The 24,934-nt window shown below is 40.6% G+C and overlaps 1 protein-coding gene across 2 annotated transcripts in view; it reads left to right on the forward strand.

The window, feature by feature from the left end:
- The window catches only part of tyw1 (tRNA-yW synthesizing protein 1 homolog (S. cerevisiae)), a 117,036-nt gene that overhangs the window by 2,432 nt on the left and 89,670 nt on the right, over positions 1-24,934 (forward strand). Inside the window, exons 3-8 of one of the 2 annotated variants that reach the window (XM_055658046.1) lie at positions 485-619; positions 1,126-1,230; positions 3,096-3,290; positions 5,250-5,543; positions 6,727-6,846; positions 18,686-18,809. In XM_055658046.1, coding sequence (XP_055514021.1) covers positions 485-619; positions 1,126-1,230; positions 3,096-3,290; positions 5,250-5,543; positions 6,727-6,846; positions 18,686-18,809 — 973 coding nt within the window. Of the gene's footprint in view, positions 1-481; positions 620-1,125; positions 1,231-3,095; positions 3,291-5,249; positions 5,544-6,726; positions 6,847-18,685; positions 18,810-24,934 lie in introns of both variants that reach the window. The other variant, XM_055658045.1, reaches the window with a different exon arrangement.

Raw genomic sequence — 24,934 nt, forward strand, 5'->3', positions numbered from 1 at the left:
CCACCGAAGGCTGTAGAAGCAAAGTTAGTGGATATTTTTAAGGCAGAGATAGATTTTTGATTAGTACTGGTGTGAGGTTATGGGGAGACGGCAGGAGAATGGTGTTAGGAGGGAAAGATAGATCAGGCATGATTGAATGGCGGAGCCTAATTCTACTATCACATGACTTATGACCACATAAACCTAGTTGATGCTTCAAATGTGAAAATAGAAAGAAATGCAACATTTAAATGTTTTTTGTTGCACTAACTTTAGCACATTAATATTCATGTCTTAAAATCAAGCCACTTTGAAAGAGCATGTGTTAAACAACAATAAAAAACAATAACAAATACTTGTTATTTTTATCTGAAAAGAGCAAGGGGGTACCTTCATGAATTGCGTGCATGTTGTTTCTGGGAAGTGGACTAGTTTCGGTTGTGAAAAATTTGGGGATTAATATACAAATTGCTAATGTACTGAAACTTCTTTTGAGCGGCAGAAGGAAGGAGTAAAGGATATCATTATGCCAAATGTCCCCAAGGAAATTATTCAAAATGGATATTTAGTCCAAGAAGAAAAAGAAATCCATGTTGCTGGTGTGAAGATTTTCTTTGGTTCTCAGACGGGTACTGCAAAGGTATGTGCTTGATCTATGCATTTTAGCCTAGACTGAGTGGTGCATCTTCTTTCCTATGTTCCATCACATGTGGCATGTCTCCCCAGTTTGAAAACGTTTTGAAATTTTTTTTCCGCACATGACATATTCTGATTTCAGATCCACGCTCACTCTATCCCTTTTACATGGCACTTTGGGACGTCACTGTACATTAAATGTCACTCTGTTCCCATAAGGAACTTCCTAGGAGGATTGTGCATGCCATATCATCAAAGCAAATCTTTACACATGGATTTGTCCATAGTTTGGTTGGACTTCTGATATGTATTTTCATTGAGTCACTCACCCAAGAGTGATCTGTATAGCGTGAAGGATGAAATCACAATATTCTGCTAACAGTTGGATCAGAGCTGAAACGGATGTGGCCACACTGCGAAGCGATAATATGGGGCAGGCAGAACTTTTATTTGTCATGTCTTTTATATTTTGAATGCCAATTTTTTATTGGTTAAATTCTTTAATTCCAGAGGTTTGCCAAAATTCTTGCAGATGCTATACAGAAACTTGGATTACCTGTGGAAGTCATTGATCTGAAGGAGTATGATCCAGATGATGATAACCTGGCAAACGAGGTTAGTTATTTAACGTGGATGTTTTTTACACTGCCAATAATGAAAAAAGGTAACATTGATTGGAGTGGCTGTCTAGTAAGCAGGATGGTTTGTTATTTCATGCCTAGTTTGCTATAGTTCTAACACCACGGAAAACATAAGTTCATAAGTCATAGGAGCAGAATTAGGCAATTCGCCCCATCGCATCTGCTCCACCATTCAATCATGGCTGATCTATCTTTCCCTCTCAAACCCATTCTCATGCCTCAATAACCCTTGACACCCATACTAATCAAGAATCTTTCAAACTTTGCTTTAATAATACCGAATGAAGGCTTCAACAACTGTCCGTGGCATTGAATTTCACAGATTCACAGGGAGAATAAGGAGGGAAGAGACAGCGTTTTAAGACTTTTGCCTCTATCACAGTGAGGAGGTGCCTGGTGAACTCACTGTGGTGGATGTTAATTTGTGTTTATTGTGTGTTTTGTTATTTATTATTATATGTATGACTGCAGGCAACGAGATTGCGTTCAGACCGAAAGGTCTGAATGACGAATAAAGGAATCTAATCTAATCTAAGATAAGATTTACCACCTTCTGATTAAAAAACATCTTCCACCTTCCAAACTCAAAATAAATTTTCCTAATTCATCAGAGAGTCTTTTTAAAATTCCTATATATCCTGTACCCTCCTGAATGATACAGGTAATTAGTACTGAATACAGAAAGTTTAATTTTAGAGTAAGAACTGGATTGGGATTGTCTTCAGCCTTTGAAAAGGAACCATTTGAAACAAAATGTAGAATATAGGCAAAAGGAACTGCAGATGCTGGAATCTTGCATCAAACACAAATTGCTGGAGGGACTCGGCACCTTCAAACTCTTCTTCAAACTCAAGAATGTAAAATATGTTATGTTCAGGTGCAGTTCTTTTTCTTAGAGTTAGTACCTCACTGTAAATATAAACTCATTCAATTCATTAGTTTGACATTGAGGAATGTTAACAATACAAGCTTCATTAATATTGTACTTGTAACCAATAGGAACAACATTCCAGAGGTTTCCGAAAGACAACTGACTTTCTGTTACTTGTTTTTAACTGCCAATATCATTGTGTTGAAATAGTTTTTAATCTTCGTTTCACTTGTTCTCATAGAAAACATAAAAAAAATAGGTGCAGGAGGAGGCCATTTGACTCTTCGAGTCCACACCACCATTCATTGTGATCATGGTAGATCATCCACAATCAGTAACCCGTGCCTGCCTTCTCCCCAAACCCCTTGATTCCGCTAGCCCCTAGAGCTCTATCTAACTCTCATTTAAATTCATCCAGTGAATTGACCTCTACTGCCTTCTATGGCAGAGAATTCCACAAATTCACAACTCTCTGGGTGAAAATGTTTTTCTCATCTCAGTTTTAAATGGCCTCCTCTTTATTTTTAGATTGTGGCCCCTGGTTCTAGACTCCCCCAACATTGGGAACATTTTTCCTGCATCTAGCTTGTCCAGTCCTTTGATAATTTAATACGTTTTTTACTTGATTTATTATGTTTTAGTATATTTCAACATTTTGTTCCAACAACCGATTGTAATTTTTAATATTCTGCAATGTTTAGTATAAACTCAACTCTATTGAGATGTTATGAGATAAAAGTCCAGATAGTTGACTTTTGGCAAAAATACTTCTAGTGTGGTCTAACCCAGTATTATTTGCAGCCCTAGACATTAATTAATCATTTTAATATTTGTGAAGATATAAGTTTTTGCACCCAGAATAGTAAACTGTGGAGAATGATAGATGAACTGAGGTTATTTTATATCGATATCTTTTGTGATCAAAAATGTTTATTTAAAACAATTTAAAATTCATTTTGTTTGTTCAGATTTCCAATAAAACTCTCTGCCTATTCATGATTTCCACATACACTGATGGACAACCTACAGAAAGTGCAGCATGGTTCTGTAAGTGGTTGGAAGAGGCAACACATGACTTCAGATATGGCAAAACATACCTCAGAGGCTTGAGATATGCAGTCTTTGGCTTGGGGAATTCCGTTTACATTAATCATTACAATACAGTAAGTAACTTGCCTTTGCTTTTCAAAAATTGATGACTCAATGTTCTGCTGTGGATGTAAAGTATGAATTTACTTGCAAAGTAAGTAGATAATAATGTGGAGACCCAAATACCTTCTGGGATTTCATTTTATCCTGGTCAGTGTCTGACAGACATAGACATAGAATTACGTATGCAGCACAGAAACAGGCCCTTCGGTGCAACTTATTTATGCCGACCAAGTTGCCTAAACAGCGAGTTTCACGTGTCTGTGCCTGTCCCATATTTCTTCGAACTTTTTCTATACCTTATATCCATCCAAGGTTCTTTTAAATGTTGTAATTGTACTCCCTTCTACTACTTTCTCTGGCAATTCATTCCATGTATACACCACTGAATACTATACTGTCAATTTTTGAGTAATCTGCAAACTTACTAATCATGACAACTACATTCTCATCTATAGCATTTATAAGTTCATGTGATAAGAGCAGAATTAGGCTATTTGGCCCATCAAGTTTCCGCCATTCAATCTTGGCTGATCTATCTTCCCCCACTCTTAACCCCATTCTCCTGCCCATAACCCCTGACACCCATACTAATCAAGAAGCTATCTATCTCTGCTGTAAAAATCTCCATTGACTTGGCCTTCACAGTGTTCTGTGGCAATGAATTCCACAGATTCACCACCCTCTGACAAAATAAATTCTTCCTCATCTCCTTCCAAAAGGAGCGTCCTTTTATACTGAACCTATGACCTCTGGTCCTAGACTCTCCCACTAGAAGAAACATCATCTCCACATTCATTCTATTCAGGCCTTTCGCTATTTGGTATGTTTCAATGAGGTTCCACCTCATCATTCTAAACTCCAGCCCAGTGTCATCAAACGCTCAACATATGTTAACCCACTCATTCCTGGGATCATTCTCATAAACCTCCTCTGGACCCTCTCCAGAGCCAGCACATCTTTCCTCAGATATGGGGCTCATAATTGTTCACAATACTCCAAATGTGACTGACCAGCACCTTATAAAGCCTCAGCATTACATCCCTGTTTTTGTATTATAGTCCTCTTGAAATAATTGCTAGCATTGCATTTGCCTTCCTTACTACCGATTCGACTTGCAAATTAACTTTTTGGGAATCCTGCACCAACAATCCCAAGTCCCTTTGCACCTCCGATTTCTGGATTCTCTCCCCATTTAGAAAATAATCTACGCTTTTATTCCAACTACCAAAATGCATGACTCCACACTTTGCTATTCTTTGCATTAATATAAATGACAAACATCAGAATAGCATGCCACTGGACAGCGACCTTCAATCTGAAAAAAACAATCCTCCGCTACCACCCCCTGCCTCAGAGGAGTTCCCTGTAGTCCAAATAGGTGAAGCTCATCTCCCTGCATCTGCTCTTTAATCATGTATTAATTTGCTTTATCCTCCTATTCCTACTCTCACTGGTTTGTGGGACAGGGAGTAATCTTGAGATTAGAACCCTGGAGGTCTTTCTCTTTACCTTTCTGCCGGGTTACCTATATTCATGTAGCAGAACATCATCCCTCTCCCTGCCGATGTCAGTACCAATATGGACCACAACCACTGCTTGCTCTCCCTCCCCTTTCAGAAAGTCTTCTGCCTGCTCGGAGATATCCTTGGCCGTGGCACCAGGGAGGCAACACACCATCTTGAAGTCTGGCAAGCAGCCATAGAATTGCCATTCTGTGCTCCTGACTATAGAGTCCCCTATCACTACTACTGACCTAGACATTGACCTGTCCTGCTGCAGAGAAATTTATTTCCATTGGAGTTCTGGTTCTGTTTTCCTGTGCCGAGAATTCATTTTACACGATTTTCCTCTTGCATATAAATTTATTTTTGCGAATTTTTTCGTCTGCCCCGTTCTGTGTACACAGTTATATTAGGAACAGTAAAATAAACTAATGTCCCTGTTAACTACCTTGCACACGTTCTTTGCAGGTTGGTAAAAATATTGACATGTGGCTGTGGATGTTGAGCGCCAACCGTATTATGACCCGTGGAGAGGGTGACTGCAATGTGGTCAAGAGCAAACATGGCAGCATTGAAGCTGATTTCAGTGGATGGCAAACCAAGTTCTTAAGCAGACTGCATACACTTCTCAAAGGAGATAAAGGAGGAGAGAAAGAGTGCAATGGCACTTGCAAAAAGGGGAAATGCAAGTCCAAAGAAAAGAAACATAAAGAAAAATCTGGTCAGGATGATGAAGGGCCAAATGATCACAGTAGCGGAGAGGTAAATTGAGGTTATTAATTATATCAGTGAATTTATAAAAAATTTCCATTACTTCTCACAACTCTTACCGATAATTTTATGTATGGTCGAGGATTGATTCCACTTGCAACAATAAATGGAGTGGTTTCACATTTATACCTAATCACTATGTTGGGTTTCGATAATGAATTGTGTGCTGTAAATAGCTTGATCCTGCCTTAGCTTGGTGATGCTATAAATGTTTCCCTGCATGCATTCCATCTACCCCACACCCCGTTGCCCAACTTACCTTTGGCTGCAACCTTTCCCCCCCCCCTACAATTGACGAACTGTACACTGCAAGTGCCAGGAAGCGAGTGGGTAAGATCATCTCTCACCCCTCTCACCCTGGACACAAACTCTTTGAAGCACTTCCCTCTGGAATACAACTCCGGATTGTCAAAGCCGCCTCAGCCAGACATAAAAACTGTTTTTTTCCATGGGCAGTAGCTCCACTCAATAACCAAAAGTCTGTAGCCTCCTTTTGCTCTGGTATTTTATTTAATTTACGTTTAAACTATAATGTTTTATTATTAATGTTTAATGTTTTATGTGTCATTCTTCATTGTTACTGTATGTTGTGTTGTTACTTGCGAGCGGAGCACCAAGGCAAATTCCTTGCATGTGTACATACTTGGCCAATAAACCTATTCATTCATTCATTCATTCACAAGGCTGTATGTTCTCCCATATGTGGTCATCATGAAGAGAGAGGAGTTTTCTCCCAGTATGTTTTTTTTTAGTTTAGTTTTAGTTTAGAGCTACAGCCCTTTGGTCCACCATGTTCCTCAGCAACCAGTGATCTCTGCATACTAATACTATCCTACACACACTACGGATAATTTACATTTATACTAAGCCAGTTAACATAAAAAACCTGTGTCCTTGGAGTGCGGGAGGAAACTAGAGCTTCCCAGAGAAAACCCAGGTAGGAAACGGGGAGAATGAACAAACTCGGTACAGAAAAGCACCTGTAGTCAGGATCGAACCCAGGTCTTTGGCGCCGTAAGGCTGCAACTCTACTGTGCGCCACCGTATATATTAATTTCTATTCCTTCCTGCAAATTGCAGTTAATGTAACATTAGTTTTTGCATGTAAGTGCTGGACTACTTCTTGGCATAGTCACATCCCCAATGACATCGCTAATGGCATGTTCTCTTCCAGGAAGAGCTGTTTGAGACAACAAGTGAAGAAGAATCAGGGGTGGAAGATGCAACAGAATCTGCATCTGTCATTGATGTAGAGGACCTGGGCACTGTAATGAACAACATGAAACAAACAAAGGTATGAGTTCATTTATTATAGTGATACATTGCTTCAACAGTCAGTCATGATTACTATCATTCAAACAGGGTTTTGCTACAGAACCAAATTAAGGTTCAGAAAGACTGCACAAAATGTACATTGGTTTTATTTAAATCAGTGGTGAAATGCACACTGGTCTAGTTTTTTTATTTCATTTATTGTTTGGTTGGTTGATGAGAGACTAAAATTTTGAAAGGAACTGTTCTGGTCAAATAAAAATAATTTTCAAAGATCATCTTGGTAATGGCACTTGTTTTTCCATTGTCCCAAATACCAATCCTGTGTTTTAATTTAAATATGTTCACCGCTACTATTGGTCTTGTCTATTGTTTTTTTTTTGCCTTGGCTCTTCTCTTTTGTTTCTGACACAGTTGCTCTGAATGTCAGTCTGGGCTTTGTGTTGTAACACTGGTCCTGAAATATTGAAATGCTGTAAGGATAATAAAGAACCATTGACCCATTAACTATTATGAGCAACAGCATACTCTGGCTGTAGTCTGCATTGATCAGTCATGTCTATTCTTGAACATAGCCTTTCTCTTCTGTGTTTCCTTGAAGATGAAGTTGACCATTAAATTTTATGTTTTGCTGACTTTATCTTTATTGCAAACAGTAGATATGTGGGACATGGTGAAATTCGCATCTCAGGCAGATAAAAGAATATCTATCATAATTAAGTCTTAATCTCATACTATGCTGCTCAATTAATCCAAACAAATTTATTCAGGAACTGAACAAGGTTTCCTATGAGAATTGTCATGAAACCCATGGAGGAAATGCTATAAGATAAAATGTTCGGGGTTTTTTTGTGTGACACCCAATACTAATAATTCCCTCATCAATTAATCATATTTGTTACTGAGTATAATTTAGTTATCTATCTATATACTATTAAAAGTGTCGTCTTGTTTCTACGTGTGGGTGTGTGTGTCTGTGTGATTGTATCTACGCCAAAACAGTACATAGTAGCGACATCATTTTTGCAGAACCTTAATCAGCTTTTTCCCATCGTCGCCCTTGTCAAGTTTCCTTCAGATTTGATGTTATATTTCACGTTATTGATATTTAAAGGTTTAAAAAATCCAACTTTAAAAAGATTGTTACTGTTAAATCCTTGCAGCCCCAGCTTACAACAAAATTCCATACAAAGATGCAATGCAGGAACACTGTGCTTCCACCAAGTTATCACCGGAATGGAATCTCACAGTCCCTCGACATCTGCAACAATGTTGCCATCATAGAACATTTACTCCTGCTAGCACAGGAGGGGCAGGGGCCAGAGGAATTGGAATTATAAGTGCTGGGGGAGACAGGGGGAGTGCAATTGGAATTTGTTTTAAAGTCCAGTGCTGGGGGGGAGGGGCAGGGGAGTTGTGTATGCGCGTGCGTGTCCATCATGCCCTGAATTACGGCAAAACTGTTGCATGATAGCGCTACAATTTTTGGACCACCTTACTCACCATTGTCCTGTGGTGTGGTGTATCAAGTTTCCTACAGATTTATGTTACATTTTACAAGTTATTCACATTTTTCAACTTTACAAAATCTAGTTTGAGAAAAATCACAGTAGCAGTTAGCAGCTATGATGTCACAATGGGTTCTCATTTACATAAACTGCCCGTGAGCAGTGTTCCAGACTACAATGACATCACAATGAGATAAGCAGCTCCCACCTCAAGGGCAGTAGGGAGGGGAGATGGGAAATGCAGGGAGGGAGGGAGTGAGATTTAAAAAATAAATCTGTTTTAATCAAATTCTTGGGAGGTTTCATTTACAAAAAATCATTGTGGTTTACATTGTTGGGAGGGTGGAATAGGGGAGAGGTTTCATTTACAAAACAAATTTAGAATTTTCCTTGTGCGGGCGGGGGTGGGATGAGGGGGAGGTGAGCGCCGCCGAAGGAAAATTCTAAATTTGTTTTGTAAATGAAACATAGTATCCAAGATCTGTATGAGCAGTGAACATAATTTGCTTTCCAGTTTGTTTACACTACATGGACATCAATGACAAGGTTGTAATTTTTTCCGTCTACCTGAGTTGTGCATCTCCTTAATGTAATCATATTACAGGATCTGTCTATTAGAATTGTTAATTCATTGCAAAAAACAGGCAAAAACAAGCTAAGTAATGGAAAGATAATCTCTATTTATTTTTAAAACTATTATTTCATCTCTATCATCAGATCATATTCATTAATTAGTCTTAATTTCCTTGCTGCTAAGCCTCTCTTCTTGACTTGAGAGTAGACAAATAGCAATTTTTTAAAAAGTTGTTATTGTTATGTTCATCAGCAATTCAAATCTGAAGGAAGAGGCCTCTCCCTTGTAAAAGTCAATTCTTGGTGCCAGAGTCTGGCAGTAATTAAGATAACCTTTTAAACATCTGTTTATGCACTGAAAAGAACAAGTTATGTCTTATACCAGTATGTTTGGTGATATCTGTAAAATACATACATTAACTTCATTGTTCAGTACGATTAAATGTTGAATATCTCAGTAAAATACTGCTATAATTAAATTTGTGGATGAAGCGGGTAACTCAAATTACAATTTCTGCGTTCCTTGTAAAAGTGTAGCCCAGTATTTGCTGGATATTGTTGTATGATCATTGTTTAGTTGTAGAGTTATATAGTGTGGAAACAGGCTCTTTGGCCCAACTTCCCATGCAACCAGCTTGGCCCATCTACACTAGTCCTACCTGCCATCAAATGACCCATATCCTCCAAAACCTATCCTAACCATGTACCCGTCCAAATGTCATTTATTGTCCAGATGTCCTTTAATGTCCAAATGTTTAGTATTCATCTCCAGTGATAATTCAACCGTTGTTACCACAGATTCCAGCCATTACATTAACAGTTCTAGGGCAGACAGAGTGATTACCTTCTCCCCAGACAGAGCATACTTCAACCTGTAAATATTAGGTTGTGTTCATGAGCTGCAAACTATACTTTTGTTTTGAACATTGAAACCATATTTGTCATTTTACAATCCTTGAATATTGCCCCAGAATTTATGGAACACTCGAAAAACATCCCCTTATAATTCCTTGAGGGTTTTAGGATGCATGCAAAGAGTTTTATGAGTTTGTGATTATTTAATAGATCTTGACATTTTGTGCATGACGTTTTATCTAGTTCTCTGTATTACAGGTGCACAACCTTTTATCCGAAAGCCTTGGGACCAGACACTTTTCGTAATTCAGAATTTTTCGGCTTTCGGAATGGAAGATTTTTAGCGTAGATTTTAACGGCTGGCTCAGTGGTAGAGTGCTCGGCTCGTATCCGCAAGGTTGCGAGTTTGCGCCTCGATCCCGGCAGTTACTCGATCGCGAGTTTGAGTCTTCAATGTAGTTTTTTCTTGCAGAATAGGACAGAATAGGGAGGGTTAGGCTGGGATCCTTCTCTGCGAGATGATCTTAGTGCGGGAGACAAGTGTAGGAGAGGTGTACTGACTGTGTGGGCAGAACTTTGGAAGTGATTGCCCACCAATCTCAAAAGCCGCTGTGTCTCCCTGTCCCTCCAACTCCAGAGGAATCCGCTCCCCGATGGGCCGCTACGGCGACAAGTGGCAGTTCGCCCACAGCCCGAGCTGCGCCCCCTCATCCGCAACCCGGGTTCCTCTGGAGTTGGTGCGGGGCTGGGCTAGAGTTGTTGCTGGCTGTGAGTCTCTGGGATCTCCGTGCTTGCAGTGGGCCTGGGGGTCGGGGGTCGGTTGTTTGCAGTTGCAGAGGGAGGGGGCAAAGGCGGTACAGTTCCCAGTCTCAGCTCCATTCCAGGGGGGTAACCGGAGACGTCAGGACCAACGGGACACCGACTGCAAGCACGGAGATCCCAGAGACTCACAGCCAGCAGCAACTCTAGCCCAGCCCCGCTCCAACTCCAGAGGAACCCGGGTTGCGGATGAGGGGGCGCAGCTCGGGCTGTGGGCGAACTGCCACTTGTCGCTGTAGCGGCGCATCGGGGAGCGGCTTCTGGTGGTCCTGATGTCTCTCAGCTCCTGCCCAGGGGGACGGCCGGAGACGTCAGGACCAACAGGAATCCGCTCCCCGATGCGCCGCTACAGCGACAAGTGGCAGTTCGCCCACAGCCCGAGCTGCGCCCCCTCATCCGCAACCCGGGTTCCTCTGGAGTTGGTGCGGGGCTGGGCTAGAGTTGCTGCTGGCTGTGAGTCTATGGGATCTCCGTGCTTGCAGTCGGTGTCCCGTTGGTCCTGACGTCTCCGGTCACCCCCCTGGAATGGAGCTGAGACTGGGAACTTTACCGCCCTTGCCCCCTCCCTCTGCAACTGCAAACAACCCCACAGTTCCCAGTCTCAGCTCCTGTACAGGGGGGTGGCTGGAGACGTCACAGCCCGAGCCATCAGCTTCTGTCCCTACGGGGACAGCGGAGAGCGTGTTCCTCTGGAATTGGAACGGGGCTGGGCTGCTGCTGGCTGTGGGTCTCTGGGTTCTCCGTGCTTGCAGTGGGCCTGGGGGTCGGTGTCCCGTTGGTCCTGACGTCTCCGGTGACTGGCACTGGCTCCAACGTGAAGACAGTGCAAAGCCCCCGCGCCAGTGCAATGCGCGGGGAGCTGGAGAGGGGAGGGAAGGGGTCACACACATGGCCGGGAAGCAGAGGGGTGTAGGTGGGGTGAAACTGAAGGGAGCGACAATTTGCTGCTGCCCGCTGATTTAAAAAGTTCCCACGCAAGACTCACGATACACTGTGTATCGTGAGTCTATCGTGGGAACTTTTTAACTCAGCGGGCAGGCAGCAGCAGATTGTCAATTATTAACCCTCCCGTGCAATATACCCTCACCTTCTCTTTTATGAATGGGGATTTAGTTCCCCTTTCTTCGAGGACCGACCGGAGGTTCTGCTGTCACCTCTGCGGGCCGCCCTCGGTGAACGTTTTCAAGGACCTTTCTTCAAGGACTGAAAAAATGTCGCTATTCGGAGGTTTTCGTTATTTGGATCTTCGGATAAAAGGTTGTGCACCTGTATTAGCTACAGTACCTAGCCCCATTTAACTTGTCTGGAATAACCAGACACTTTGTCGAATCTAATGAAAATAATTAATTTAATAGATAAAAACACACATCTGTCTGTTCATATAATTAGTTATCGTAAACTGACATTATTTAATGGACATACTGTTTGATTTCTTTTGCCTAAATTAATTAGTCCCTAAGGTGATTTGTTTATTTTGCTTCAATTAATTTTTTGAATAAAAAGGACCTTTAAAAATCGACAGAAATCTGTGTTTCCGCCTATTTTGAAAGGAACTGTAAACATACCAGTATTGGTCTGAAAAATGCATGATTTGTTCAGTGATCTCAAAAGTTATGGATGTTTGTTTGAAGGAATATTTTCTGTTTTAACATGTTTATTCTCCCCATGTCCTTCCAAAAATCCAATATTAAACATGAAGTTCCTAAAATAAAAATTAAACTGATGGGAGAAAAAAGTTCTTGGATGTAGTTCAAAGGGCATCCACATCCTTAATGTTGGGGGGCCCAGCATATAGGTGATAAAGACAAGGCAGAAGCATCCATAATTATGTTCAGCCAGGTGCCAACTCAGCTTCTTCCTAAGATCCCTTCCATCTCAAAGGCCAGTCCTTAAGAAATGGCTGAGAGCCCTGGATAAAGAGCATTGGGGTCTGATAATATTCCAACTATAATGGTAAAGCCTTGTTCTACAGAGGTAGCTGTGGTTCTAGCCATCCAAGCTGTTCCAGGACCCTGGAATCTACGCAGCAACGTGGAAAATTGCCCAGGTGTCTCCTGTTAACAAGAAGCAGGTCAAACCCAATCTTGCTAATTACAGTGCACAATATATTCAAAGGGCAGCAAGATAGTGCAACAGTTAGCGCTACTGCCTCAGAGCTCCAGGGATCTGGGTTTGATCTGGAGCTCATGTGTACCGCTTGTGATTGGGTGGGTTTCCTTCAGCTCCATTGTTCTCCTACATCCCAAAGCTGTGGTCATGTGATAGGAACAGAATTAGGCCATTCGGCCCATTAACTCTACTCCGCCATTCATTCATGGCTGATCTATGTCTCCCTCCTATCCCCATTCTCCTGCTTTTTCTCCATAACCCTTGGCACCCGTACTAATCAAAAATCTATCCATCCCTGCCTTAAAAATATCCATTGACTTGGCCTCCACAACCTTCTGTTGCAAAGAATTCCACAGATTGACCACCCTCTGACTAAAGAAATTCCTTCTCATCTCCTTCCTAAAGGAATGTTCCTTAATTCTGAGGCTATGACCTCGAGTTCTAGACTCTCCCACTTCGTGGAAATCATCTTCTCCACATCCACTCTATCCAAGCCTTTCACTGTGCTTGTAGGTTAATTAGCTACTGTAACTTCTCAAGTGGCAAAAAGTATCAAAGAGGATTTAAATCAACATTAAATAATGGCAGCGAGCCACTCGTCATTGATAAAATAGCTATATATGAGAGAAAAGCATCCTGTAGGAATGTATCTCCACTTATAACATAGGATTTCAGTGGGGAAAAGGGCGTCATCTTACAGAAAATTGTGATATGGACGTTTTTCAAGGAACTCCACCCCTTCATAATGTGAGGGATGTTAACTCAGTACCCGTATCAGACACTAGGTGGTTCTGTTGCTCTATGTCCTTTCTTGGTTTTCCCTGGCACTAGGCGGCACTACTGCTCAGATTTGTGTCCCTCAACAAATTTTAGAAGTATGAATTTAGGAAGAAATCAAACCTGTAATCTTTACAAATTTGTATTTCCTTTGTGTTTTTTTGCTATTTGCTTGAGTTGCATTTGTAAGACCTAATTTCTTTCTCTGCCCAATATTTATATTTTCACTGCTATGGCTTTGAGTGTATAACTCTGGGCCATTTACTGCTTCCTGCAATGGCTTTGGCCTCTGGAAACTGAGCCTTACACTATAGCTTTCCAGCACAAATATCTTGACAACTTCAGTAGCACGACACTGTTTGCAATGTGTGTCAAGTTTAGGCTGGTTGGGAAGGAGGGGTGGAGGAGGACATCTTTCATCTTGGATAGAGGCTGCTGTAACAAAATGGTTAGAGGGCAAGCAAAATGGACATTGGATTCTTGCAAGATTGGGATATAGGATTTTATTATTTTCCAAAAATTGCATGTTACCCATTGAATCAAGGAAAGGAGAGGTTATGTTGACACCTACAGAAACAGCAATTACAAAGCTATCACGAAAATACAAAACAGAAATACTGCTCTAAGTAGATGTGATGATTTCTGTTCAGTGGATCGTTTAATCAAACCCTGCTATTCCCTGGTATTCTTAAGTGAGTCAAGGTGTAAACCCAATGCGAGCATGAAAGATCCATCTTGAAGAATTCTTGGTTAACTGCCTGACTTTTACCTTTTTGTGCACAAACAAACTTGGGTTGGTAAAGGTTCCATATCCATCACTTTTCTAAATATCACTCAAGAAACAGGTACCCCACCCAAGTCCTCCCAGATTAAGTCATGCAGCAGCGGCTGTTGCTCATCTTTGGCTTTAGAGTCATGGTGTTGTACAGTACAGAACCTGGCCCTTTGTCCCAATATGTCCATTCTGAACATTATGCCCATCTGCACATATTCCAATTGCCAGCATTAGATCTGTATCCGTCCATGTCTTGCTTAGTTAAGTGTTTTTCACATGCCCCTTTAAACATAGTAATTATATCTTATTATACTACCTCTTCTGGCATTGTGTTCCAGATGTCAACAACTGTGTGCGTGCGTGTGTGCGCACATGCCTGTGTGTGAGAGAGAGAAAAAACAATTACTCTGCGGATCCCCTTTAAGACTCCTTCTCACTTTAAATCTATGCTTTCATGTTTTTCGTACTCTTATAATGGGAAAAAGATTTTGATTAACCTATCTATGCCTCTCACAATCTTACATACTTCTATCAAGTCACCCCTCAACCCTCTTCACTCCAGGGAATATAAGACCAGCCTAATCAATCTCACCCCATAACTAAAATCCTCCAATCCAACCAACATGCTGGTGACATGACATTGCGTATGTTAGAATCTGGAGCACCAGGCAACATGCTGGAAGATCTCGACATGTCGATGCAGATTGTTTGAATATCGTGGTGAATCTCCTCTGCACTCTCCCCAGTGCAATCACATCCTTCCTGTACGCATGGCAACCAGAACTGCACACATACTCCGAGTGTGGTCCAAATGTGTTTTATAATGTCCTAACTCACATATTCTTGGCACGTCCTGTTTAGACAACTGCTCAGTATGGCTGATGGTGCCAGCTACACTAAATCAAATATCTGAAGGTATTCACACCAGTTCTACACCTTCATCCCAGCCTGTGTAATATGTGTATTCCTCCAGAGGAAATGTACCAGGACACAAGCTGTTGCTTTCAGAATTCGGCTGAAAAACCATCTGTTTACACTTTTATAATTTAAAAATGCATATTCAATATCCGTATATTCTTCCCGACCTTTTGATTCCTTCACTGATGCTTATTGGCTACAAAATGTATTAATGATGTTTAACATTTTCATACAGGGGATATCTGAGCATTATAAACTAACATTACCATATAACCATATAACAATTACAGCACGGAAACAGGCCATCTCGGCCCTACAAGTCCATGCCGAACATCTTTTTTCCCTTAGTCCCACCTGCCTGCACTCATACCATAACCCTCCATTCCCTTCTCATCCATATGCCTATCCAATTTATTTTTAAATTATACCAACGAACCTGCCTCCACCACTTCCACTGGAAGCTCATTCCACACCGCTACCACTCTCTGAGTAAAGAAGTTCCCGCTCATGTTACCCCTAAACGTCTGTCCCTTAATTCTGAAGTCATGTCCTCTTGTTTGAATCTTCCCTATTCTCAAAGGGAAAAGCTGATCCACATCAACTCTGTCTATTCCTCTCATCATTTTAAAGACCTCTATCAAGTCCCCCCTTAACCTTCTGCGCTCCAGAGAATAAAGACCTAACTTATTCAACCTTTCTCTGTAACTTAGTTGTCGAAACCCAGGCAACATTCTAGTAAATCTCCTCTGTACTCTCTCTATTTTGTTGACATCCTTCCTATAATTGGGCGACCAAAATTGTACACCATACTCCAGATTTGGTCTCACCAACGCCTTGTACAATTTTAACATTAAATCCAAGCTTCTATACTCAATGCTCTGATTTATAAAGGCTAGCATACCAAAAGCTTTCTTTACCACCCTATCTATATGAGATCCTCCTTCAAGGAATTATGCACGGTTATTCCCAGATCCCTCTGTTCATCTGTATTCTACAATTCCCTACCATTTACCATGTACGTCCTATTTTGATTTGTCCTGCCAAGGTATAGCACCTCACATTTATCAGCATTAAACTCCATCTGCCATCTTTCAGCCCATTCTTCCAAATGGCCTAAATCACTCTGTAGACTTTGGAAATCCTCTTCATTATCCACAACACCCCCTATCTTGGTATCATCTGCATACTTACTAATCCAATTTACCACACCTTCATCCAGATCATTGATGTACATGACAAACAACAAAGGACCCAACACCGATCCCTGAGGCACCCCACTAGTCACCTGCCTCCAACCCGACAAACAACCATCCACCATTCTAGGTGGCTTCTCCCATTCAGCCACTGTTGAATCCATCTTGCTACTCCTGCATTTATACCCAACAGTTGAACCTTCTTAACCAACCTTCCATGAGGAACCTTGTCAAAGGCCTTACTAAAGTCCATATAGATAACATCCACTGCTTTACCCTCGTCAATTCCCCTAGTAACCTCTTCAAAAAATTCACGAAGATTAGTCAAACATGACCTTCCAGGCACAAATCCATGCTGACTGTTCCTAATCAGACCCTGTTTATCCAGATGCTTATATATATTATCTCTAAGTATCTTTTCCATTAATTTGCCCACCACTGAAGTCAAACTAACAGGCCTATAATTGTTAGGTTTACTCTTAGAACCCTTTTTAAACAATGGAACAACATGCGCAGTACGCCAATCCTCGGGGACTATTCCCATTTCTAATGACATTTGAAATATTTCTGTGAGTAAGATGGTGAAAAGATCCTCGATATATAGCGTACCATTTTTGCGCAAATTTTAAAAAAAAAAGCAAACCGGAAGAGGACAAGATGAGAGTTTTTGTAATATTATAGAAGATGAGGAGGGAAGCATGAGGCTTGCATAGAAACTGAAGGGATGAGGCAAAAGAGGGAAAATATATGGGTTTGGTTACTAAAAAGGATTAAAGGAACTGAAGATGTTTAGGAATGGTGAGGGAGCTGAGGTAATAAATATCTGGTAAGTGGAATAGAGTGCAGTCACTTTGATTTTACTTGTTGGCATGTGATCCAACACCTGTAAATCAAAACTGTCAATGCCACAAGCTAAATCTTGCACCCATCCTGACTCTCAAACCAAAGCCATCAGTAACCCAGACTAATTTATCACAAGATTGCATCAGCAAATGCACCTGCTATTAACAAGAAAGGGTAGAGAATGAATTAAAGATGAGGGTGACTAAACAAAGGTCAGATATAAGGAAGCAAAAATAAAAGACATAATGGGAAGAAAGAAAAGTAACAGTGACAGAAAGATGTCTCAGGTAGATTGTTCTCCAACTTTTGAGGAAAATCCATTTATTTTAAAATATTATTGATCTATACTCTTCCATTAATATTTGAATAAAATTAACATTCCATCCCCTGGCCACCTTTCTTTTATCAGCTCAGCTGCACCTTTCCTGTCTCCAGCAATCCACTGACTTTATTGACTGAAGTTAGAGGATCCTGACTATCAATGAATTAAATGTTTAGCATACACTGATTATTTCCTCCAAGCATCATATCAAATTCCTTTGCACTATTGTGATCTTAGTTTTACAATTACAGCCTGATTCAAGGAATAAATCAGAGTCAAGACTGGGATCAGCTTACTCAAAAGGAAGGTAGATATCTAGGATATGCCACTGAATCTACGGATCAGTCACTAAGATAGCAATGTATGGATAAGCAGTTAGAAAGGCATATTCCCAATAAAAGAGAATGAATCAATTCAGTAGCTCAAAATACACCCTCCAAACATATTTCACCACATTTCTATCTCCCCGGTAATTGAACTATGTATTTCTAGTGTTTGCAATATAAATTACATTTTTCATTATAACAGATATTTTGGAAACTTTGATTATCATTTTCACTAAAGGGTTATCTCAAAAAAGCTCAATAGTCTAAAATATGAGCCCGTGCAAGTGTGCCTGGTTTTCTGGAGTAGCTAGAACATAATTTTGTCAGTTCTATTAAACCAATAGTTTTGAGTGTTTTATTTTTGCATCGTACTGGTGATTCTTCTGTAATATCTAATATCTTAAATCTGTGTATTTATTCCATGGTTATGAGCAGTGGTTTATTGTTATCCTTTCTGCCAGACTTTCTGGATTATCATGGATAATATCTAGATTGAATTTGGACTGAAGTCCAATGCTGAAATTATGCTGTCGGGCACAATAGCAACTTTGAATGTCATTTTTTAAGGGGGAATTTAACTTATGGGAATTAACCCAACAAAACAGTAATTGAAAAGACAAAACAATTGCTTGTGGCCAGACATTGATGCTGATGGAAATCAATAAGGCTAAGGATTTTATTCTACATACTTCATAAGATACATGTTGCATGTACTTAAGAAGATAGATGTACTCCTGTTTTCAATTCCCAAAATGCCCATTGTCTTTTGTATCGTGTTGCATGGTGGAAGATTTATTTTGTAACCTGTGATATTTCTTAATTCTGCTTTCTATGTTCTTACAGAAGGAGGAAGTGAACAAAGAAACCGCAAAGCTCAAATTGTCCAAGCGTGCCCTACGGAAGAAAGTAATGGAAGAACCAAGAGAAATGATTACACCAGCACTTAGGAAGGCACTCACAAAGCAAGGTATGATTCAGTAAGAAGTTACCTCTGGTTGGCCATAGATTGATATTTTGTTTTTCCACACAAATAGCTTATAGTTTTGTTAAATCATCCATAGAAAATGCATTCTGTACAAAAAACATTTACCGTAGTATTTGTGGTTGGTCCTGTCTACCTTCTATTTGCCTTTTCTGTCGTTTTGCTTCCATCCCTCACTCGTTTTCCCTCTTGCACATATTTGCATGTCCCTTCTTCAACAAATATGTTCTTAATGCAAAATAACGGCCAAAATTCTTGAAATTCTTGACGCATACAGCTTTGCATTATGGTGAATATTATAGATATGAGCTGGTTTCTAAGAATGCAACACTCTCATAATGTGGGCATTGCCTAGAAATCTTCTAGTCATACAATCATAGAATCATGCAGCACAGAAATGGGCCTTTCAGCTCAACTCTTCCATGCCAACCAGGTTTTATAACTGAGCTAGTTTTACTAGATGGCGGACTGCGGGGGTGATGCGCCGTTGTGTATGGCTGCTCCTCCTGCAGTCCGTCCTTTCTCCCTTTTTTATTTTTATTTTTAGTCCTGTCCGTGGGAACTTTTAATTGGAAGTCTTCTTTTATGTGGTGGGTGGGGGGGGGGGAAGGGGGAAACTGTTTTAATCCCAGTCCTACCTGGTCGGAGATGCGGTTTTCTTCCGAACCGCTTCTTCGTCCTCTCTGTGCGGCCTACCATCGAGCTGGAGCAGCGCTGGAGCGACGATTTCCTGCCGGGATTACAGCTTCGCCGGCGGTGCAGATGCTGGGACACCAACACCAACACGGAGCGGGCGATGGCTTACCGGATCGCCTTCGGGTAAGCTCCGGGGCACTGGGAACGCCGACTGCAACATCGCTGAGCTGCGGCTGCAGAGCGTCCAGCCGCGGGCGGGCGGCACTGGATTTCAACACCGCGGGGCCTGGTGTCCGAGTTCGCCAGTGTCAGAGGTCCGGCCAGCGCGGCCTGAGAACTTTGGACATTGCAGTCTTCAGGGAGGAAGCGGCCGCTTCAGTCCAGGCCGCTGAAGAATGTTCACCCGACGCCGATGATCCAGCTTCGCGGCAGAGGGCCTGAGAACATCGAGTTGGCTGAGGAGGCCACATATAGACCCCGACCTCGGGTGGACTATGAGGGGGAGAACTGGATATTTTTAGTGCCTTCCCTCACAGTGAATTCTGCTGTGGGGGGACGTTTCATGTTGATTTCTATAGTGTACTGTTCTGTGTCTTTTTTCTTTTTTCTCTTTTTTGTTTTGTATGGATATATTGACATTTGATCTGTTCAATTAATTTAATCAATCTCTGTAAAGCACTTTGGTTCAAATACTGGTTTTGTTGAAAAGTGCTATATAAATAAAGATTATTATTATTATTATTATTATTATTAGCGTTTGGCCAATATCCCTCTAAAGATCACCTATTCATGTATGAGTCTAAATGTCTTTTAATCACCACCATTAATTATACCTACCCGTCGAGCTGCCATCGGTAGGTCATTCCATATATGCACCACCATCTATGTAAAAACAAAAATTGCGTGCCAGGCCTTTTTTACCTTGAGTAAAAGAATATGACCATGTCTCATGAATTTATACATATTATTGTCACATCACAGACTATCAAGAGTTTCCTTATAAATCAAGCTATCAGGTCTTGGTAATATCCTGAATCTATCCAGCTTAATGACATCCTTCCTATAACAGAACAACCAGATCTAAACACATTACTCCAAGTGTGGTCTCATGGGTAGGATGCAGTTCCAACTCCTGTACTCAATACCCATTACCAGTGAAAGCAAATGTGCCAAACACCTTTTCCATGACGTGTCCCTCCGTGTTGCATTTTTCAGGGAACTGTGTACTTCTACCCAAGGTCTCTATGCTCTATAATACTCTCCAGGGTCCTAACAGTTTAATTTAGTTTAGAGAATCTGAGCATACCAACACTAGCCCTCCAACCCACTGAATCTGAGCCTACCAACACTAGTTCTATCCTACTGACTAGGAACAATTTACAAAAGCCAATTAACCTACAAACCAGCACGTCTTCGGAATGTGGGTGAATACCAGAGCACCCAGAGAAAACCCATGGGGTCACAGGGCGAATGTACAAACTTTGTACAGACAGCATCCATAGTCAGGATCAAACCTGGATCTCTGGCGCTGTAAGGAAGCAGCTCTGCCACCGTGCCACTGTCGCCCCCAATCTATGTAGACTTGCTATGCGAGTCTTGCTCTAGCATGACACACTAAATTGCATCATCCCACAATTGACAGGGTTAAATTCCATTTGCCATTCCTTGGCCAACCTTCCTGACCGATCCAGAACCGTTTGGAAACTTATGGAGGCCCTCCTTTCCGCCCACTATACCACCAATTGTGGTGTCATATACAAATGTACTTATCCCTACAAATTAACTACATTGTCATCCAAATCATTGATATAGATGGCAAATAACAGTGGAGCCAGTACGGATTCTTGCAGCATAGCACTGATCACAGGCCTCCAATCAATAAAACAGTCCTCAAATACCCTGTAACCCCTTCCAATAAGTACGTTTTGAATCCAGTTGGCGTTCATCCTGGATCCGATGTTAACTAACCTGGATTAACCTTGCATGCAAAACATTTCTAAAGTCCATATAGATAACTTTCACTGCCGTGCCCATTGTAAATCATCTTGATGACCTCTTCAAAAATCTCATCAGAATTGTGAGACATGATAACTCGTGCACAAAACCATGCTGACTAACCCTAACCAATTCTAACTTATCCAAGTGCTGCTAGATCATGTCCCTCAGAATCCCCTCCAGTCTCTTACCCACCGCTGATGTTAGGCTCATCGGCTGTAGTTCCCTGGCTTGTCCCTGCAGCCCTGCTTAAATAAAGGTGCAATGTTAGCCAACCTCCAGTCTTCTGGTACCTCTCTTGTTGCTATAGATGAGGCAATTATCTGCTGTGGCCCTCACAAGTTCTTCCCTAATTTCCCAAGGATAATCTGGCCCTGGGATTTTATCCAATTTAATATTCTTTAAGACTATTAGCACTTCCTCTTTTGTAATCCAAACTCATCAATCACCACTCATTTCCCTCATTTTCTTTGCTCCATTCCTCCTGAGTAAATACAGTTGAGAAGTATACATTTAATATCCGTATTATGTCTTGTGTATTGCACCATAAAAAAAGTTTAAAATCCCACAAGACTCGTTGAAACATTAGTCATTTGTTTGATTGTAAATGGATATGCAAAAGTGTTCTCTTATTAGAAGAAAATACAGAGCTTTTAATATCCATATAAAGATCGTGCTAAGATATTCAGTTAAGGATTATGCCCTACACAAATATTGAGAACGTGCTCAACATTGAAAAAGCACTTTGCCTCATTAACGCATATTTTATCAGCAGGCTTGCTGAAAATGAGCAAGTTATTAAGTGTAAATCTTACAAGGCAGTATTTTTTTTATTATTTCTTCATTGATTTAATAGGTTAATGGACAATAGTATAACTTTATTAAACCCAGACCTGTGGATGATTTTTAACTTTTAGTCAGTTTCACAGATGATTAAAGATGAAGGAGCTCATTTGGTGTATTTTAGCTATTATTAAAACCTATGAATTTCATGACATACCCTGGTATTTATTGAAGTATTCTATGTGTTTTGGCAGTACAACTCTTGTCATTCTGTGGATATCTACATCCTGACATTTGTCTGCAACATGCCTTTTGATTGTCTGTCCATATTTCTTTGATTATTAATAATCAATTATTAATAATCATTTATTTATAGTATAATCGTTGGGCATTATTTCATTAATCATTTTCACTGATTAATCTGAATGCCTCATTAATCTTAAAAATGGTAATTTTCCTGTTAGTCTAGTTCTTTGAGACACATGCATCAGCCTCTGTAGCACTTCCAAGTAAAGCAGCAATTCAGTTGCACTTCTTCCAGTTTTGTGTACAGATATTTATAGATTTTTGCCATAATGTCAATGACTCTTTGGGGTATTTACAAAGACAAATACTCCAAGTACGTTACTCCCCATCCATAATAATACACTACTAAGGTACTCAAAATGTTATTCCCTCTGCCTTTTCAATTTACAACATTTTGATTCACAAAATGTTTTTAGGAAGTCAACTGTTTTGTAAATTGTGGATCCATAGAACATAGAAACATGGAAAGTAGTGCAGGTGCAGGTGTAGGCCCTTTGAGCCAGCTCCACCATTCAATATGATCATGGCTGATCACCCAAAATCAGTACCCCGTTCCTGCTTTTTCTCCATATCCCTTGATTCCGTTAAACCTAAGATCTATATCCAACTCGCTCTTGAAAACATCCAGTGAATTGGCCTCCACTGCCTTCTTTGGCAGAGAATTCCACAGATTCACAACCCTCTGGGTGAAAAAGGTTTTTCTCATCTCAGTCCTAAATGGCCTACCCCTTGTTCTTAAGCTGTGACCCCTGGTTCTGGACTCCCCCAACATTGGGAACATTTTTCCTATATCTAGCCTTTCCAATATCTTAAGAATTTTATATGTTTCCATAAGATCCTCTCTCATCCTAAATTCCAGTGAATATTAGCCCAGTTGATCCATTCCCTCTATTACATTGGATGCTTCTGATATGGACTTTTCTACATGGAGAAGCCAAATGTCGATTTGGTTGAATGCTTTGCAGAACATCTCTGTTTAGCTTGCAAAGGTGACCCTGAGCTTTCAGTTGTCTGCCACTTTAATTTGCTAATCCACTCTCACTCTGACCTCTGGTTTTGACCTCATACTGTTTAAGTAACGTGCAAAGTAAGCACAACAAACAGCATCTCATCCTCCTCCTAAGCATATTGCACCCCTCAGGACTGAATTAATCAATTTAAGGTAGCCATCCTTACCTGTGTCAATCAGTATAGGCCTGTTTAAGGCAAGGTCATCCACAAGTATCATGAACTCTGTTTTTCTCTTCTCGTGGCATTGCCCCGTGCAACTGCAGAACATGTAACACCTACTCTTTGACCTCTTGACTTTCTAATATTGAGGGAACCAAACAATTCTTCCAGGTGATGCAGAGCATGGCAGTTGCTGGAAATCTGAAATGATAGAAAATGCTGGTAATACGCAGCAATTAGATTTTCCTTGACGTTCAATATATCCAGTGTTGTCCTTTTATTTTCGATTTCTAGCAACCATTATGTTCTGAATCTCACCTTCGCAGCATTGTTTACTTTGTTTTCTCTCCTCTGCTTCACTCATGTCCCTTTTGTTACAGTCCTTCCAGTCCCCCACTTCTTTCCAACCCAAAACCCATTTCCAGTTTTGAAGGAAGATCATCGGATGAATCATTAACTTTGTGTCTCTCTCCACAGATGCTGACTGTTCTGCTGAGTATTTTCCATCTTTTCTGTGTTGGTGTATGATCACTCTTGGATTTTATCTTTGCTGTCGCTTGCCTAAGTATGCTCCCATGTTTACTTGTAATTCACAAGAATTTATCTCTGTATTGAGTGGCATATACTGTATTCTTATTTTGCCAATTTTCAAATATCGTTGCGGCTGTTATAATGGAACACCAATGCAGAAATTTGGGACAAGCCTATATTTTCACCTCAGATTATTTCTTCCATATTTTCATACTTTTAATCCTTCCATGTTATAGTTGTATGAGTCAATGCCCATTCCCAATAATTTAGAAAATTAATCTCTTATCAGTTCTATTAATCAGTTCTAAAGATATTTCCTACAGGTTTGAATCTTTGCCTGTCCTGTTTTGGTTATGTATCCCTGTCATAGAGGAATAAGGAAGTAACAAAAAACGGACAAAGGAAGCTAGTTTAAAGAAGTCCCGTTGTTTGGACATTACTTATTAAATGTGTAGTGTGTAATCATAGGTTCCGCTATTTCCAGTTGAATTAAGGTCCCTGCAAGCATTGACCTGATGTAATCACACAGTCCATCAGCACATGAATCGGTTATTTGCCCATTCCCACATTAATTATCAACAAATTGAGTGCTCCGACTTGTTTGTAGGCATCTCAGGTTATCTGAATTTGCTTGGGATAATTTTCATTTTCTAGCTGTTCGGGTAGAATCCAGTTTATCTCTGAAAGTT

This window comes from Leucoraja erinacea, chromosome 28 (genome assembly GCF_028641065.1).
Source record: "Leucoraja erinacea ecotype New England chromosome 28, Leri_hhj_1, whole genome shotgun sequence".
Taxonomy (NCBI): Eukaryota; Metazoa; Chordata; class Chondrichthyes; order Rajiformes; family Rajidae; genus Leucoraja; species Leucoraja erinaceus.